This window comes from Peromyscus leucopus, chromosome 2, assembly GCF_004664715.2.
Source record: "Peromyscus leucopus breed LL Stock chromosome 2, UCI_PerLeu_2.1, whole genome shotgun sequence".
In the NCBI taxonomy this organism is placed as follows: Eukaryota; Metazoa; Chordata; class Mammalia; order Rodentia; family Cricetidae; genus Peromyscus; species Peromyscus leucopus.
Genome location: NC_051064.1, coordinates 15,355,283 through 15,373,604, shown reverse-complemented (window position 1 = coordinate 15,373,604; position 18,322 = coordinate 15,355,283). Strand labels below are relative to the sequence as shown.

Genomic DNA, 18,322 nt, shown 5'->3' with positions numbered 1-18,322 from the left:
TGTATGTACTTCTACCTTGATGTCTGCCCATCTCCTTGTGGTTCCTTTTTGGTCTTATCAGTTTACTTGTTTCAGAAAGAGCTGGCAGATTCAGGAAGACTCTGTCTCTTGTCCAAAAGGGAGTTCTCTTGTCCAACTATCTGGTCCAGAAGGGAAGTCGGGGGCAGGATGGGAGCCGGGGGCCGGTCTCTAAGTCTCAGGAAGTGGCTGGGGTCTCGGGCAGATGGGCGTGGGGGCAGGGCGTGGAGATTGCAGGGGCTGCGGGGGGGGGGGGGGGGCTTGGAAAAGGGGATCCCTCCCGGTGGGGCTAGAAGGGGAGCTGCCCGGTGGCCAGAACCTGGTGCCAAGTTGGTCAGGTCTTCCCGGAGTCTATAAATTATTTTTAAATAATTAAAATTAATTTAAAATTATTTTATAATTTACTTAAATAGATATTTAGAGGTAAATATGTATGTGGGCAATGAAGGTTTTATGTATATATATCCTGGCTTATATTACCATGAGATATATCTCCAAACTTGATATTTAATAGATTTCTTTAAAATTGGACTGAATCTGCATCACCCATTTGTTTCTTTTCTCTTTTTCTTTTTTCTTTCTTTCTTTTTTTTTTTTTTTTTTTTTTTTTTTTTTTTTTTTTTTTTTTTTTTTTGGAGACAGTGTTTCTCTGTGTAGCTTTGATGCCTGTCTTGGAACTCACTCTGAAGACCAAGCTGGCCTTGAACTCATAGAGATCTGCCTGGCTCTGCCTCCCGAGTGCTGGGATTAAAGGCATGCGCCACCACTGCCTGGCACCCATTTGTTTCTTATCTCTATTTGCAATCAACTTCTTTGAGCACAGACATTTATTTTAAAAATTCTTGACAAATACCCACTATTCAATGTGTATGAATGGATGACAGGAAACATCTCGAGGCTTATTAAGATCCATGTATCAGGTATGTGCCACGAAGAGAACAGAATACTAAGTGGATAAGAGTGCTTGGCATTAGACTGTCTCATAGCTGTGTGGTTATAATCTAGATATTTAATCTCCTTATGTCTACATTCTCTTTTCTAAAAATGGCAACTGGATTAGTTACCTTTGTGATACAGTGACCATGATAGCTGATAGAAATGGTTTATGAGATGGGAGGTTTGTTTATTTATTTATTTATTTATTTATTTATTTATTTATTTATTTTTTATGCTGGGATTATGACTTTGGTTCTATTTTCACCCTTTATTTGGAATACAGGGCAACAGTAGTTTTAGATTTTTAAATGATAAACATGGTGATAAAAGTGTTGAAAAAAGTCTGGCCTGAATTTGGAGAGTAAGTGGTTTTCCAGTTTGGGGGTAAGAGAGAAAACAGGTGGAAGATCGTCTCCAGAGAAGAGAACACATACTCAGTGAGCCACCAAGGGGTTGGCTTCCACTCACTAAGGGCAAGCAGTGCAGTCCAGGCTAACCATCCATGATCATTGTCACAGCAAATCAGAGTCTCCAATTGTTCAAAGTAATTGTCGGTACAAGTGAGAAAGCAACTCCAGACTGACTTAGTAATCAATCTGGATGACTATGAAATGTCCCCCAGTCCAGAGGTGGCAAAATCTTCAGAGTGACTGTTGGAGCAGGGAACCTTTCATGTGCTCCCAGTTGTTATACAGTGCACAGAGACTGGTGAGGGTCAGTCCTGCCAGGCCACCATGTGCTATTCCTCGAAGACCACCTGTACATTTATACAACATTCCCGTCATGGTTCCAGCTGCTACTGTGTTGAGGTCTTCTTCTGCATCTCGTGTCTTCTCAATGATAACAACAAATGCACTATAGAGCAAAGCCAGGGAGCCTAGAGTATTAGCCCAAAGTGCCCCTTGCCTAGTCACCATAATCAAAATCTGTGCGTTTCTTCGTTTGGACCAGGCCATGCTCTGGGTTTCCTTCAATCCTAACCGCAGACCGTTCACTGCTCCAAATGCAGCCCCTGTCATACAACATCCTCCAATGGTAAAGAAAGCTAGCTCAAATCTGCCTCGGGTTTTGTTAGCTCCAGTTGGCACAATGAACTCATCGGTATCCTGAACAAGATAGTGTGGATCCACATTTAAATACGGAGACAGGGGTTTCATACCAGTTAGCAGAATGCCAGCCAAGTCAGTGTGAGAGTAACCCGCTCCTCCCGCTCCGAAGAAGCCAGCCAACCCGCCGGTGGTTTTGTTGCCACTTCCCCGCCACCCTCCATGGCATTGCAGCAGACTGCGGTGGGCTTCCCACCACCACCTCAGGCCGGGGTCGGGGTCGTGTGCTCGTCCGTGGTCCCCACAGCAACAGCGGGAAGACCCGCGTTGCTGTGGCCGGAAGGTTTATTTTAATTCATGGTTTCAGACTGTCACAACAGGGAGGCCTGCAGAAGCTGGCAGCAGTGGAGATATGTGGCAGCAGAAGTTCCCATCCCAGCAGACCAGGAAGTGGCGATTGACCAGAAGTGGCTGGATATAACACACCCACACAGACTGGCCTGCAGTGACCTATTTCCCTCAGCCAGGCCCCAAATCCCAAAGGTCCCAGAGCGTCCTAAATTAGTGCTCCAGCTGTGAAACAAATATTCAAAACAGGAATTTGGGGGAATATTTAAGACTCCTACCATAAGAATTACAGTGCAGTCAAGTAACTTTGGGAATTTTGTGAAGACACAAGAAATACAAACAAGAATGTTATAGTCTTCATCCTAGACATGATGGGTAAGGTGCCCAGCAAGCTTAACATGAACCACACAACAGGCTTCAGCAGCCCTAAAAGTAACTCAGAAGTATTTCTGTAACTTTATCTTATATTTTCATTTTTCTACAGTATTTTAACATGTTTAACATATTTTACAGAAAAATGCATGAGGATTTTCTTTTTGGATCACAACAATATTTAATTTTTTTCCAAAAGAAAATGATTCAGAGATTTTCAGTTTCTGCTTGTGAATTATCTGGCCCTTTTTCCTTCCTGCTACTACTCTGACTTCGGAGCAATGCTTTGCTATTACAAGACTGGGTATAAACGAGAGGAAAGAGAAAAATAAACCCAAACCAGTCTGTATCTGTGCTTACCGAGCCATTTAGTTATAAGTTGAAACCCATCAGGGAGTTTTGTGATTATCTGTTAATGTCATACTTCTGTATATTTCTTATCCTTAAAGTATAAGAGTAGGTGATATTTCAGATTTTATCCTCTTCTCTCATTTAGTAACATAAAAACCTAGGCATCTCCAACATACTCATTCTTCTGAGACAGTCTGAAACTTTTAATTGTGTGAGTCTGGAAGAGACCACTCCACATCTATCTACACAACAAACTAAACCTCAGGCTCTGGGGACTTGAAGCAGAAGTCATCCTCTTGAGAAGGGAGACTTTGTAATGCTTTTTCAGATCCATTTATGTCTAAGGGCTCTACAGACAAGAACACTGTAGATTCTCAACAGGGCCACAGTTATTGCAGTGATCTTCATCTTTTGTGAGCAGGCTATTAGTTATCTTCCTTTCTGTGGGAACACTTTGCAAAGCCAGACAGAGAGCCCTTAGTAATATCTATTCTTCTGATCCATCAACACCTTGCAGTGAAGAATCAGTTAGACTCTGTTAGGGTCTTCATCATAAATTCTGGTTTTCAGCAGTTTATAAGTTATTTATAAATATTCTCTTGCAGCATGAAGAGATTTGACAGGATTTTCACAGTGATCACCTAAGGAATTAGGGAAAAGAAATTGTACCATATGGATGACATGCCATAGGAAGACAGAAAGAGAGAAATCAAGAGGATGGAACAAAACAAACTATTGGAAATTCATAGGTTCAGCCTGTATTTTTATATGCATATTAACTGCATAGGACCTTATTACAGTCAAAGCAAATTCAAAGATATGTTTTAAGAGAAAAATTGCAAAAATAATGTCATAAATTTCTCTATGTTATCTCTCCCATTTGAGGAAGGCACACCTTGCTCATCTCAGTATTTAAAATCCATCTGCAAGAAGAAGATGGAAGGGGGTTAAAGCAGAAGAGCAGGATACAAGGAATCTGATAGAGAAATGGGAGAGGGGCTTTTTAGGTAAGGAGGAGATAAATACAGAAGAAGTCAAGTTAACAATAAAGGAGAATAGCAGGAGATGAGTGGTCTGATAGGGGGAATGAGAAAAGACACTCCTTAGGGAGAGGTAGGAAAATACACAAGGTGGAAGATGGTAAAGGAATGGTAAGAGATCTGATAGAAGTGAAAAAAGTGTGGCTCTTTAGGGAGGGAAAAGGGATAAATACATTGTAGAAGAGGGGCAAAATGATTGTAAGAGCCAGAGGATCAAGGAGTTTGCTGTGAGATTGTGTTTTCAGGTGACTACAAAGTGTCACCAATATAACTTCCCAAATACGAGTTGAACAAGGACAACATCAATAGACATTCAAAAGTGGGTAAGAAAAAGTCCACAAGGCCTCAGCCCTGCATAAAGAACTGTAAGCCACTGAGGAAAGCTGGAAACAGGAGAGATGGTCTTTTTATCCAGAGAGGAGCATAAAATTCATTTGTCCAGTGCCAAACAGTCAGCCCTGACATTATATGGACTGAACAGGTTATACAGGTTATATTTAGGAATATGTGTGTGTGTGTGTGTGTGTGTGTGTGTGTGTGTGTGTGTGTGTAACATATATGCATGCAATAATAATTAGTAAAAAATGAGGCCATGAATTGGAAGTAGACTGGGGAGGGGTATAAGGGTTAAGATTAGAGAGAGAAAAGGGAAGAAGGGAATGTGATAATTATAATCACAAAAACATTCTGTAAGTGGAGGAGGGAGATCATCAGCTGTGATTGATTATTAACCAGTTTCCTCAAAATATCTTGGTAAGATTTCTTAGAGCATATGCTCAAAGAAACCAAAGCATGCAGTAGAAGGAAAAGGGGAGATTAAATAAAACACTGAACTTGCTAGAACTGAGAAAACAACAATCCCAGAGAACATCAGTGTGGTTCTTTGTTCACTGAAAACACAGTCTATTCTTGTAACACTCTGACACTGCGATTACTTTCTTTTTGGTTTTGCATTTGGCTTTTTTTAAAAAAAAGAATATGCTGGCAAAACTCTTTGAATAAGTTTCTTTTGAAGAAGAATGAGGAGAAACAAGAGGAAGAAAAAAAAGGAAGTAGAAGACTAACTAGTAAGCCCTGTGTCACTGATAATTTTGATGAGAGGGAAGGTTTTCCAGCAGCAGAATGTGTTTTTCTTAATTAACTGAACAGAAGGGACAAGAGAAGAAAAGCAAGCGATGTTCAAAGAAACTCAGATAAAGCAATGCACTTCAAAAGGCAAGGCCTCTCTAAATGCGAAGAGGGCATATGAAAGATGATAGAAGACATGGATTTCTGAATGGATTGAAAATTAAATGGTGTAAAATCCCATTAAAATAAAATAAGGCTTTTAAAATGAAAACACGACAGTACCTCTTAGCAACGTGTAATGCTAGATTGCAGAATACTGAAGAGACATAATCATCACTCCTTGTCAAGAGGATTATAGACTAAGGGGGAAGTTTGATAAAGCTAAAACTGCAATACTGTTTCCAGTTACTGACACAGGTGTCAAAGACATCTATTCTTCTTTTGTTATATTAAGGAAGTCATTCTCAAATTTTAACATTCACAAAAATTATATCAAGAGTTCATTAAAAGATAAAAGGTTGCACTCCAGCCAGAGAAGCAGGCTAACTGCAGATCTTCATCTCTCATGCCTCTCCTCCAAATCTTATCTCCAGTTCTGTAACAGATCACCTTCTGCATCCTACCTCCTCCCCCTTCACCCATCTCCAGCAGAACACACAGATCTCTGCCTTGAAATCCATCCCCTGCCCCCCAACACATTGCTTTTTTCCAGCTTACAATCTACCAAGCATTCCCTGGGAACCTGCATGCCACTTAGCCAGCAAAGTAGGAAGGCTAATCACAGATCATCATATCTCCCTCCATTCCTCCAAGTCTAACCCCCTAGTCTCATCCCAGCTCTGTAGCAGACTACCTGATGTGGCCTCTTCTCACTCTACCCCCATTCACATGGACTGAGCAGATCCTGGCCAAACATCAGCCTTTCTTCCCTCTTATGGATGCCTGTGGCCCTTTCTTCTAGCCCATCTCTGTCCTAATTGACAGCTCCCAATATCTAGAAACACATTTTAGCTGAAACCACAGTGGCCACATGTATCAGAATCCCAGGACAATCTCCTAGTAGGCAACACACAACCACACTCTCCAGGCAACAGAAACCAAAGAATAAAGCACTCATCCAACAAAGACAAAACAAGATATCAGCACCCAGATTTACAATCTTCCAAAATTCAGGTGCCTGGATGCCAGCATAAAAACCCAAACAATAAAGGAGCCCAATAAAATGTCTCCACCATAACCCAGCAACTGTACCACAGCAGACCCTGAGTATTGCAACATAGCTGAAGCAACAAAAGACCTTAACATAGCCTTTACAAACATGACCGAGGTACTTAAGGAGAAAACCAAAAAAGCCCTTAAGAAAATATACTAAAGCACAGAGAAATAATGGCAGGACCCTAACAAAACAGTTCTAGACCTGAACGTGGAAATAAACTATGTTAAAAAAAAAAATTGAGGGAAATCTGAAAATGAAAAGTTAAGCCACTCAAACAAGAACCTCAGAGGCAAGCTTCATCAACAGAATATAAGATCTAGAAGAGAGAATTCTCAGGCACTGAAGATATGCTAGAAGAAATTGATAACTGTTAAAGAAAATGTTAAATCTAAAAACATCCTGTCATAAAATATCCAGGAAATCCGGGGCATTATGAAAAGAACAAATCTAAGAATAATTGGAATAGAAGAAGGAGAAGAAACCCAGGTCAAAGGCAAAGAAAATATTTTTCACAAAATATTAGAAGAAAATTTCTCTAACCTAAAGAAGAAAATGCTTATCAAGGTATAAGAAACATACAGAATACCAAATAAATTGGACCAGAAAAGAAAATTACCTTGTCACATAATAATCAAAACACTAAACACAGAGAACAAGGAAAGAATATTAAAAGTTGCAAGGGAAAAAGACCAAGTAACAGATAAAAGTACACCATTTGAATAACACCTCACTCTCAATGGAAACTGAAAGCCAGAAGAGTCTAAACAAATGTTCTACAGACTCTAATGGACCTCAAATGTCAGTCTAGACTACTAAACCCAGCAAAGTTTCAATTACAGTAGATGGAAAAATAAGACATTCCATGATAAAACTAAATTTAAGCAACATCTATTTAAAAGTCCAGCACTACAGAAGGTGCTGGGAAGAAAACTCCAACCTAAAGAGGTTAACTACACCCAAGAAAATACAGGAATTAAATAACCCCATACAAGCAAATCAAAAGAAGGGACACACACACACACATACACACACACACAAAAAAAAAATTCAAGTCCAATTGGATCAAAAACTTCAACATAAAACCAGTCTGATCCAGATACGGTGAGTTGGATAGAAGAGAGTGGAAAATAGCCTTGAACTCATTAACAAAGGAAAAGACTTTCAGAACAGAACACCATTAACACAGGTACTAACTTCACCAATTAGTAAATGGGACTTCATGAAACACTGGAAAGAACACTGCTATTCAGAAAAAGTGGCAGCCTACAGAATGGAAAAAGGTTTTTTGTTTGTTTGTTTTTACCAACTATGCATCTAATAGAAGACTGACATCCAAAACATATAAAGAACTCAAAAATTAGATGTTGAGAAAACAAATAGCCCTATTAAAAATAAGATAGAGAATACTCAAAGGAGGAAACACAAATGGCTGAGAAATACTTAAACCTTCAATATCCTTACCCATTGGAGAAATGCAAAACTCCTTTGAGATTTCATTTTACAGTCAGAATGGCCAAGATCAATTAAGTGACAACTCATGCTGGCAAGGTGTGGAGTAAGAAGAACATGCATATATTGCTGGTGGGAGTACAAATTAATACAGCCTCTATGGAAATCAGTGTGGCATTTCTTCAAGATGACACTCAATCTACTTCAAATTCCACCTATACCATTCTAGGGCATATGTCAAAAGGACACTTCTTTCTGCCACAGAGACACTTGCTCAACCATGTTCATTGTTGCTCTATTCATAATAGGCAGATATTGGAAACAACCTAGACATCTCTCAATGAAAGAATGGATAAAGAAAATGTGGTACATTTGCATAGTGAAGTAGTACTCAGCTGTTAAAAATAAAATTATGAAATTCACAGGCAAATGGGTGGAATTATAAAAAAAAAAAAAAATCCTAAGTGAGGTAATGTGGGAGCTCACAGTGACTCCAGCTTGTGGCTTGATTCCATCTACACTCAAGGTCAGAGAGTTCAAGCTTGTTTTTGCTCCTTAAGGCTGAGTAAGAGGATGTTTGGCCAAAGGCCTGCTTATCAGATGTCTTGAGAATTAAGGAGGTGTTTGTGCTGTTTGTTCCTTGAACCATGGTATCCTTGAGAAGGGGAGGTCTTTTGCCCCCTTGCTTTGGATATAAAAAGGCTGTCAGAAATAAACTCAGGGCTGCTATAGTATTCACTGAGAACCTTCTGACTGTTTTTCTGTCTCTGTCTATTCTTCTGTCTCTGTTTTTTTCTCAACCCTCACTCCCTTATTCAGGACTGTTTGACAGGACCAGACAAGGTAACTCAGACCCAGAAAGACAAATATGGTATGTATTTTGTTATATGTGAATATTAGCTGTTAAGTCAATGATTTTCAAGCTATAATCAGTAGATCCAGAGGTAAGGTACAGAGTAAGGGACAGATAGATCTCCCCAGGAAAGGGAAATAGAATAAATAGTTATAGATGGATGGATGGATGGATAGAGTGTGGGTGTGGTTGAATGGAGGATCATGTGGGGAAAGAGAAGAATGAGACTAGGAAGAAAATACAGGGAGAGGGCTAAACTTAAGTGTCATTTGATGGGTATATGGAAATCTAAAATATTCAAAGCTTCCTAAAATACATACATATATGAAGGTGATCCAAATGAAACTGTCAAATAATGGAGAGATAGAGTCCCAACTTGCCATTTCTTGTCACCAAATGAAGTTTCCAATACCAAATTGGGTTACATATATTTGAGTTGTTGGCCAAAGGGGTTTCATGGGAATCCCCAAATAACCTAGGGTTTTGCCAAGACTGTAGCTTGCTCTCTACAAAATGATGACGAAGTCCTATTGCTGAAGACAACACCTACATAACTCACTGAATGTGGAGAAGTCAAGTGGGCACCTACATAGAACCTTGGTACCTATGTTCTAGCATCTTTGGTGCGTAAAGACCTCAGTAGGCTACCAAAAGAGAAACTTAAACATCAACGCAGCCACAGATCCTTTGAAATAAATGTGTTCTGCTTGTAAAACATGCTAGTGCAATCAATGGTGGCACAATGATTGTGGGAATAACCAATCAATATCTGATTTGACTTAAGGCCCAGTCCATGAGATGGAACCCATACCCAACATTGCTTCGGTGACCAAGAACCTGAAACTAGATTGCCCAGGGATGTAGGGTAAAACCAAATGCTGCTGTTCTACATAAATAATCAATGCAGCAATAGAATGACTCCTAATGACATTTTACAATACTCATAGATCAGTGCCATCATTAGAGAAGCCCCTCCTGCAGTAGATGGAAACAAATATAGAGACCCATAGGCAAACATTATGCAGAGTGTGAGACCTTGGAACACCCACCACTAAATGGGATGCTCCATCAAATCCACCCTTCAGGGATCAGAGAACCCTATGGAAGAGAAGTAGAGATAGTGTAAGAGCCAGAGTAGAAGGAGGGCGCCAATAAAACAAGGCCCTCTAAGTCAGAATGGTCAATACACATATGAATTCACAGAGACTGAGGCAACATGCACAGGGATGGCACAGGTCTGCATCAGGTGGGGTTCTAGAGCTGAAAGGAGAAGAGGACACATGCCCCTACCCCTAACCCAGAAACAATTTCCAATTGATAACGAGTTGTAAATGAAAATTTAGTTTCCTCCAAGGGAGTTTCACTGGGGAAACAAACTGCTCTGAAGTGTAGGCTTCACGCCCAGCAGCAGACAGTCAACAGCAAATGAATCAATGGCATCTTTGGAGGTTCCTTGTCTCACAATGTCATGTCAGGGCTTTTCCTTGGCTTTTGGTTTTTGTTCTTGCTTTTTAAATTTTACTTATTTTTTTCTTCCCTCTTTTTATACTACAAGTCCTGTGTGTGTGTGTGTGTGTGTGTGTGTGTGTATGTGTGTGTGTGTGTATTATGGCTTCCAATTTACTGTTTTTATCAGATTCCTCAGTGTACAAATGTGTGAGTCTCTGTTTCATGTGCCTTCTCTTGGGTTCTTTTCTTTCTGCTTGCTTTGTCCAATTCTGGTATGTTAGCTTTTGTTTTATGATATTATATTAATTTTATTATTATCCCTAGAAGCATGCTGGTTTTCTAATGAAAGATAGAAAGCTGATGGATCCAGATGGGAGGGAAGGTAAGGAGGAATTTGGAGGAATGGGGTGGGATATATTATGTGAGTAAAAAAAAAAAACTATCTTTAATTTAAAAAAAAGATAAAAGGTTAAAACATGCACCCACAGCTCCATGTTCAGTGGTCATGTCAAGGTGATTTGTAGTCAGAGGGACCACTTTGATAGAAAATTATATGTATTAAGCACCATTGAGCCAAGCATAGATGAGATCCAGAGAAAGTCTGAGTGGTATGAATTGAATAGAAACAAAGTAGAGAGATCTACAGGCTGGTATTTAAGCAAGGTTACACCAAGTAAGACATGAATCTCTTTTAAAATAACTTTTTAAAGATTTATTTTATTTTTAACATTGTATATGTGTGTGTTTGAGCATAGATATGTGCACGTGAATGTAGGTGCCTCTGGAAGCCAGAAGTACTGAATCTAATTGGGGCTTGAATTACAGCTTCATTTATTTTTTATTCATATGTGTGTGTATGTGTGTATGTATGTATGTATGTGACCACGGTTACTCCCAAGGGCTTGAATTCAAGTTTCAAGAGGTTGAAAGCTGCCTGATGTAGGTCTAAGCAGCAAACTCAGGTCGTCTGCAAGAGCAGTAAGTGCTCTTACACAGATAACTGTCTCTCCAGCTCCCACACTTAATATCAATCCCCTTTAATGCATATTAATTGTGGAATGAAGCTTCTAATATTTCTTTTTACATTAAGTTGAGGAGAATATTTCTACTATGTGGGAAAAGCTTGGGAAGGAAGCGTTGATCAAAGGACTTTTGAGAGACTGTAGCCAGAACACAGGGATAGTAATGTGAACTTAGGGAAGTGCATTATCCTACAATTTATCATCTCTTTCTGTTCATTTTACTCTTTACATCTCACTTTCAACCATCTTTCAACACTTCTACACCTCATTTCTTATCCACCTCCAGTCATCCCATCTTCATTTTATTTGAGCTCCACAATTTCTTGTGGTATTTTTTCGTACTGAAATGTGATTTTAATTGTATGTTAATAAATAAAGTTGCCTGGGGGTCAGAGCTATTAGAGCCATAGCAAGAGTGTGGTGGTCGTGGCACACGCCTTTAATCCCAGCACTTGGTAGACAGAGCTAGGTAGATCTCTGTGTGTTCAGGGATACAGCCAGCATTGGAGACACACACCTTTAAGACCTGGAAGACTGTACTTACAGGCAGTGACGAGGTAGTCACGTGTTTGGGTTTACAACCAATGAGAAGGCAGAACAGAAAGACTATATAAAGACAAACACACAGGAAGTAGGTCTCTTTCCGAGAGGTAGGACCACCGCAGGAGGAAGGGTAAGGTTTTCGCTCTGAGCTCTGACCTCTCGGCTTTCTTCTTTACATTGGTTCTGTGTTTCTTATTTAATAAAATGGTTGATTACATCTACAGAGAGGGCTTTACAATTTTATACATTACAGGCATAAGACACAGCAAGCTTTGGGTACATTTGTAATTACGCAGTGCTCAACACAATCTGTAGAATATTTCATCAGTTGTTCTTTAGCGACTACCTCCTCTCCTCTAAGCTCCTCACTCCTACGCCTAAGCAATCACAAATCCTCTGTTTGCCTGCATTTGTCTTTTCAAGATAGCTCAGAGAAACAGAATTATGGAATATATAGACACTTGTATCTGGCTTCTTCTACTTAATATAAAGTTTTAAAAGTTCATCTAATTGTGACCCAATCGGTGTCTCATTTCTTCATATTGCTGAATTATGGTTGAAATTCTATGTGTATGAACCTATTCTCCTTAGTCATTCATCAGTTAATGAGTATTTGAGTTGTTCCTTTTCTTTCACTCTTAATTGAGCTTAGAATCTCCAGATAAAAAAGGGAACTTGTATCTACTCTTCTGACTCTATAAGCAGAGAACCCAGGGAAATTTTATATTACCCACATTTATAGTCACGGAGCTAGAAGATCACAAATGTGTATTTCTTCATTAGTGGCACGCATGCTTGTCTCCACAGGCACTTTTGCACTCCACAGAGTGTGTGGATGTCAGAGGTCAGCCTTCAGGTTGTGGTCTTTGTCTTCTCACCTTGTCTCAACCATGATAGCTAGCTAGTGGGCTTCTGGAGATTGTCCTGTCTCCCCCTTTCATCTCCTGGCGGTGCACACTGGAATCACAGCCCAATATGCCACTGTGTTTGTCCTTTATGTGGCTTCTAGGCATAGGAACTTAGGTTGCTGGGCTTACACAGCAAGTAACTTTATCTATTGAGACGTATCCCCAGACTCAAATTTGTATTTATTAAATTATTAAATTCTTTGTGACTTTTGTACATACTATCAAAACCAATACAATGATGTCTAGGGGATCAGTGTCTCCTGCAATGTGATCCTATGAAATACTATACATGAGGTTCATCCACTAAATGAATTCATCCCTCAACATACCGTTGGTATGTTCCATAAATTATTGTTTTTCATAAATGAATGAATGGTCATATCTGGGAACTATTATTGTAATAGATGATATCAGTAAAATTGTAAATATGATGAAGCTGTAATCTAACATCATTCTATACATAATTTTGGGATGTTATATATCAAAAAGTCATATTTATATCTATTCTACCAACAGTTAGTCTATATTATGCATATATTGGGTATGCATATATATTCACTTCCTTTATAGGTAGCATGCTATATCTATCATACAGTCTTCTGAGTACAAACATTACACATATATTTAAGGACCTCAAAAATTAAGTTAGAAACATAAAAATGAGAACGGCTGATAAAGAGCAGACAGTGAATTCTCACAAGTAAAAATTGGTTCAAACAGTATAGTCAGAGGAGTCATGAGTGGAAGAAGCCATCTTAATACACAATTATCAGGAAACAAACAGCAAAGTCCAGAAACATCTCAGAAACCTGTCTTCTTTGCATCAAAAAACTATGACATACTCAAAAATGTAAGTTTTCCAGAAGACAGAGGGTGTCTCCATCCCCCCGAGGATAAAATGAAAGTTAATAAGCCTACCAATCTTCAGTAAAAAGCATTAACTTAGAGTGGACAAGAATGACCAGTTTTCAGTGGGGGAGAGTATCAAAGGATTAGTTTCTCCTCCCCAGAACCTTTTAAAAATAGAGCAATCTTCTGATCTTTGTACAGCAGTAGAGACAGCATTGTGTCAACAAAAGAAAGATAGGTGGTTAAAATGAACTTTCACCATCTGTCTTATTTTCTGACCCTGTAATTCAAATGTTATGCTTTTATGGAGAAATAATAGCAAACAGCATTGATTTTCTATTCTTTCAAATGTCATCTGAGTGTGTGTGCACGCTGACAAACTTCTAACAGTATTAAAAGTTCTGTTTGGTCTGCAATGAACAAGGAAAGAATTGCTCACTACCTCCTTAAGTTGTCTCTTGGTTGATGTGCTCACACAAGCCTTCATTTGTACTATTAAGTATTCTAAAACCAACAACCATTGCAGCATTTACAGAACACACAATGGTGACTTTTCCTTTACATTAACTAAGGCTATCTTAGGGCAGTGATGAGGTCTGTATATTAAAATTAATAATTTAAATATTCACATTAAAAACATTCACTGATACTTGATACATCAATGATAACCATTAAAAGTATAAATTTTGTCCAGAAAACCCAGTAAGCTAGCTGCAGACCTTCTCCTGTCCCTCTGTTCCCCCAGACCTAACACCCCTGTCTTGTCCCTAGTGTTGCAACCGAACAGCAGTTGCAGCCTTCCTTTCCCTGCTGACCACATCTCCTATGGATCCCACTGACTATGCACTCCTAATATCCCCTTCACATTCATTCATTCATTCATCGCCATATCCTACCCACCAACTCCAGAAGGCACCCCCGGTTAGCCCAAAGGCCACTTCTCCCAGGGCAAAAAGCAGGTTGAAGGTAGACCTACAACTTTCCTACTGCTTCTGAGATCCAATCCCTCCAGTCTCATCCCAAGCTCTGTAACAGGAAACCTGCTGTGTTGTTGATTCTCCTCTCTGATCCCATCCTCAACAGATCGCAAAGACCTTCTCCTCCAACCTTTCTTCATCCAACTCATCCCAGTGTCCCAGCCTCTAACACCAGCAGGCATTCTCTGTGAACACACCACCTAAACAGGCCAGGAAAGCAGACAACACATAGGCATCACACTCTCTCAAATCCAGAGAGGAAACAGAAACCAAGGAACAAAACACCCATCCAACAAAGACAAATCCAGAAATCAGCACCTAGAACTATAATCTTCTGGACCCCAGATGCTTAGACACCAGTGTAAATACAATCAATAACAACCAGGACACTAAGTCTCCACTAGGGCCCAGTTATCCTACTACAGTAGGCCCTGAATATTCCAACATAGGTGAAACATAAGAAAAACACCTTAAAGCAGCCTTTATGAATATGATAGAGGTCCTTAGAAAGGAAATGAATAAAGTAAAACACATCAAGGTTAGAAATTGGAAATAGAATCAATAAAGAAAACCCAAAGTAAGGGAATCTGGAAATGAAAAATTTAGGAATTTGAACAGGAACTACAGAGGCAAGCTTCACCAATAGAATAAAAGAGATGGAAGAGAGTCTTCAGTGTTGAAGAAACAGTAGAAGAAATGAATAATTAGTGAAAGAAAATGTTAAATTTGAAGAACCTCTGACACAAAACATCTGGGACACTATGAAGAAACCAACTCTAAGAATAATGGGTATAGAGGAAGGAGAAAAAAACCCAAGTCAAAGGCCCAGAAAATGTTTTCAATAAAATTGTACAAGAAAAATTCTCTGACCTAAAGAAGGGCATGCCTATAAAGTTACAAGAAGCTTACAGAACATCAAATAGATTTGACCAGAAAAGAAAGTTCCTTTACCACATAATAATGAAAATACTAAAGACATAGAACAGAAAAGGGGAAATTAAAAGCTGCAAGAGAAAAAAGATCAAATAACATATGAAGGCAGGTCTATTAGAATTACCTGACTTCTCAATGGAGATTCTGAAAGCCAGAAGGGCTTGTACAGATGTGCCACAGACTCTAAGTGACCACAGATACCAGCCTAGACTCCTATTCCCAGCAAGACTTTCAATAAGCATGGAGAAATATAGATGGAGAAAATAAACTATTCTGTGACTAAGTCAAATTTAAATGATGTCTGTCTATAAATACAGCCCTACAGAAGGTGCTAGGAAGAAAAATCCAACCTAAGGAGGTAAATTACACTCATGAAAACACCAGAAATAGATAATATCACACTAGCCAAACCAAAAGAAAGGGAAGCGCTCTCTCTCTCTCTTTCTCTCTCTCTCTCTCTCTCTCTCTCTCTCTCTCTCTCTCTCTCTCTCTCTCTCACACACACACACACACACACACACACACACACGCACGCACACACACACACCCCCACCACCACCACAACAACAACCACCAACACCACCAAAAAAAATAACAAGAATTAACAATCATTGGTCATTTATATCTTTCAAAATCAAAGGTCTCCGTTCCCCAAAAAACGAACAAACAGAATAGATGTGAAAATAGGATCCACCTTTCTAATCTGCATACAATAAACACACATCAACATTAAAGATAGACATTACCTTAGGGTAAAGGGTTGATATACCAAGCAAATGGACATAACAGACAAGCTTGTCTATAATTCTAATATCTAACAAAATAGACTTCAAGCCAAAATTAATCAAAAAAGATAAGGAAGGACACTACATACCCATCAAAGAAAAAAAATCCACTAAGAAGACATTTCAATTCTTAACATCTGTGCCCCAATACAAGGACATGTAGGTGTGTAAAAGAAACAATACCACAGCTTAAATCACATATTGACCCTCACACACTGATAGTGGCAGACTTCAATACCCAACACTCACAAAGGACAGGTCATCCAGACAAAAACTAAAGGAAGAAATAGTACAACTAACATGTTATAAACCAAAAGGACCTAAGAGATATCTACAGAACATTTCATCCAAACACAAAAGACTATACCTTCTACTCTACATATCATGGAATTTTTCTCCAAAACTGACCACATACTCAATCACAAAGAAAGTCTCAACAGATACAAGAAAATTCAAATATCTCCCTACATCTTATCAGACTAAGATAGATTAAATCTGAATATCAACAACAAAAGAAACCAAAGAAAGTTTACAAACTCATACTGAACAACTCTCTACTGAAAGAAAAATGTGTCAAGATAGAAACTAGGAAAGAAATTAAAGCTTTTCAAGAATTGAATGAAAATGAATACACAGAATGCCAAACTTATGGGACACAATGAAAGTGGTGCTAAGAGGAAAGTTCATAGCACTAAGTATCTACATAAAAAAATTGGAAAGATCTCATACTAGCAACTTAGTAGAACACTTGAAAGCTCTAGAAGAAAAAGAAGTAATCACACACAAGAGAAGAAGGTAAGAAATAATCAAACTCAGTAAAAAATCAATAAAATAGAAAGAAAGAAAACAACACAAAGAATCAATGAGGCAAAGAGTTGGTTCTTTGAGACAATCAACAAGATAGACAAATCTTTATCTAAACTAACTCAAAGGGCAGAGAGAGACTATCCAAATTAACAAAATTAGGAACAAAATGGGAACATAACAACAGACACTGAACAATGCCCAAGAATCATTAGGTCATACTTTAAAAACCTGTACTCCATTAAATTGGAAAGACTAAAAGAAATGGATAATATTCTTGATAGGTATCACTTACTCAAATTAAATCAAGATCTGATAAACAAGGTAAATAGATCTATAACCCTTAGTAAAATAGAAGCAATCATTAAACGTTTCCCAACAAAAAGGAAAAAAAAAGCCCAGGGCCAGACAGTTTTACTGCAGAATTCTACAAAACTTTCAAAGAAGAGTTAACACCATTTCTTCTCAAATTATTCCACAAAATAGAAACAGAAGGAACACAGTTGCCCTGATACCCAAATCACATAAAGACTCAACAAAGAAAGATAATTTCAGACTAATTTTCCTCATAAACATTAATGCAAAAAATACTCAATAAAGTACTTGCAAACTGAACCCAAGAACCTAACAAAAAGATCATCCACCATGATCAAACAGGCTTTATTACAGACACTCAGGAATGGTTCAACATATGAAAATCAGTCAATGTAATCCACCATATAAACAAACTAAAAGGGAAAAAAAACACTTGATTATCTCACAAGATGCAGAAAGGTCTTTGACAAAATTCAACACCCCTTCATAATAAAAATCCTGGAGAGATTAGGAATACAAGGGACATACCTAAACACAATAAAGGCAGTATACAGCAAGCCTACAGCCAACATCAAATTAAATGGGGAGAAACTCAAAGCAATTCCAGTAAGATCAGGAACAAGACAAGGTTGTCCACTCTCTCTATCAAATATATTATTTGTAGTTTTTACCTAGAGCAATAAGATAATTAAAGGATATCAAAGGAAGTAGTCAACATAATAATACATATAAATGACATTAAAAATTCCTCCAGGGAACTCCTATAATTGATAAATGCTTTCAGGAAAGTGGCTGGGTACATTAATTAAAAACAATGCCTATATACAAAAGGCAAACAGACTGAAAAAGAAATCAGGGAAACAATACCTTTTGAAATCGTCTCAAATAATATAAAATATCTTGGGGTAACTCTAGCCAAGCAAGTGAAACATACATATAATAAAAACTTAAAAAGGTTTTAAGAAATAAATTGAAGAATATATCAAAATATGGAAAGATCTCCCATGCTCATAGATCAGTAGGAACAACATAGGAAAAAT

At 38.4% G+C, this 18,322-nt stretch overlaps 1 protein-coding gene across 1 annotated transcript in view; it reads right to left on the bottom strand.

The window, feature by feature from the left end:
* Nucleotides 1-1,407: 1,407 nt before the first annotated feature.
* LOC114694621 (mitochondrial import inner membrane translocase subunit Tim23-like) overlaps nt 1,408-18,322 on the bottom strand; it is a 126,777-nt gene continuing 109,862 nt past the window's right edge. The window contains exon 2 of the mRNA XM_037202334.1: nt 1,408-2,330. Coding sequence (XP_037058229.1) covers nt 1,596-2,330 — 735 coding nt within the window. The 3' untranslated portion in view covers nt 1,408-1,595. The remainder of the gene's footprint in view (nt 2,331-18,322) is intronic.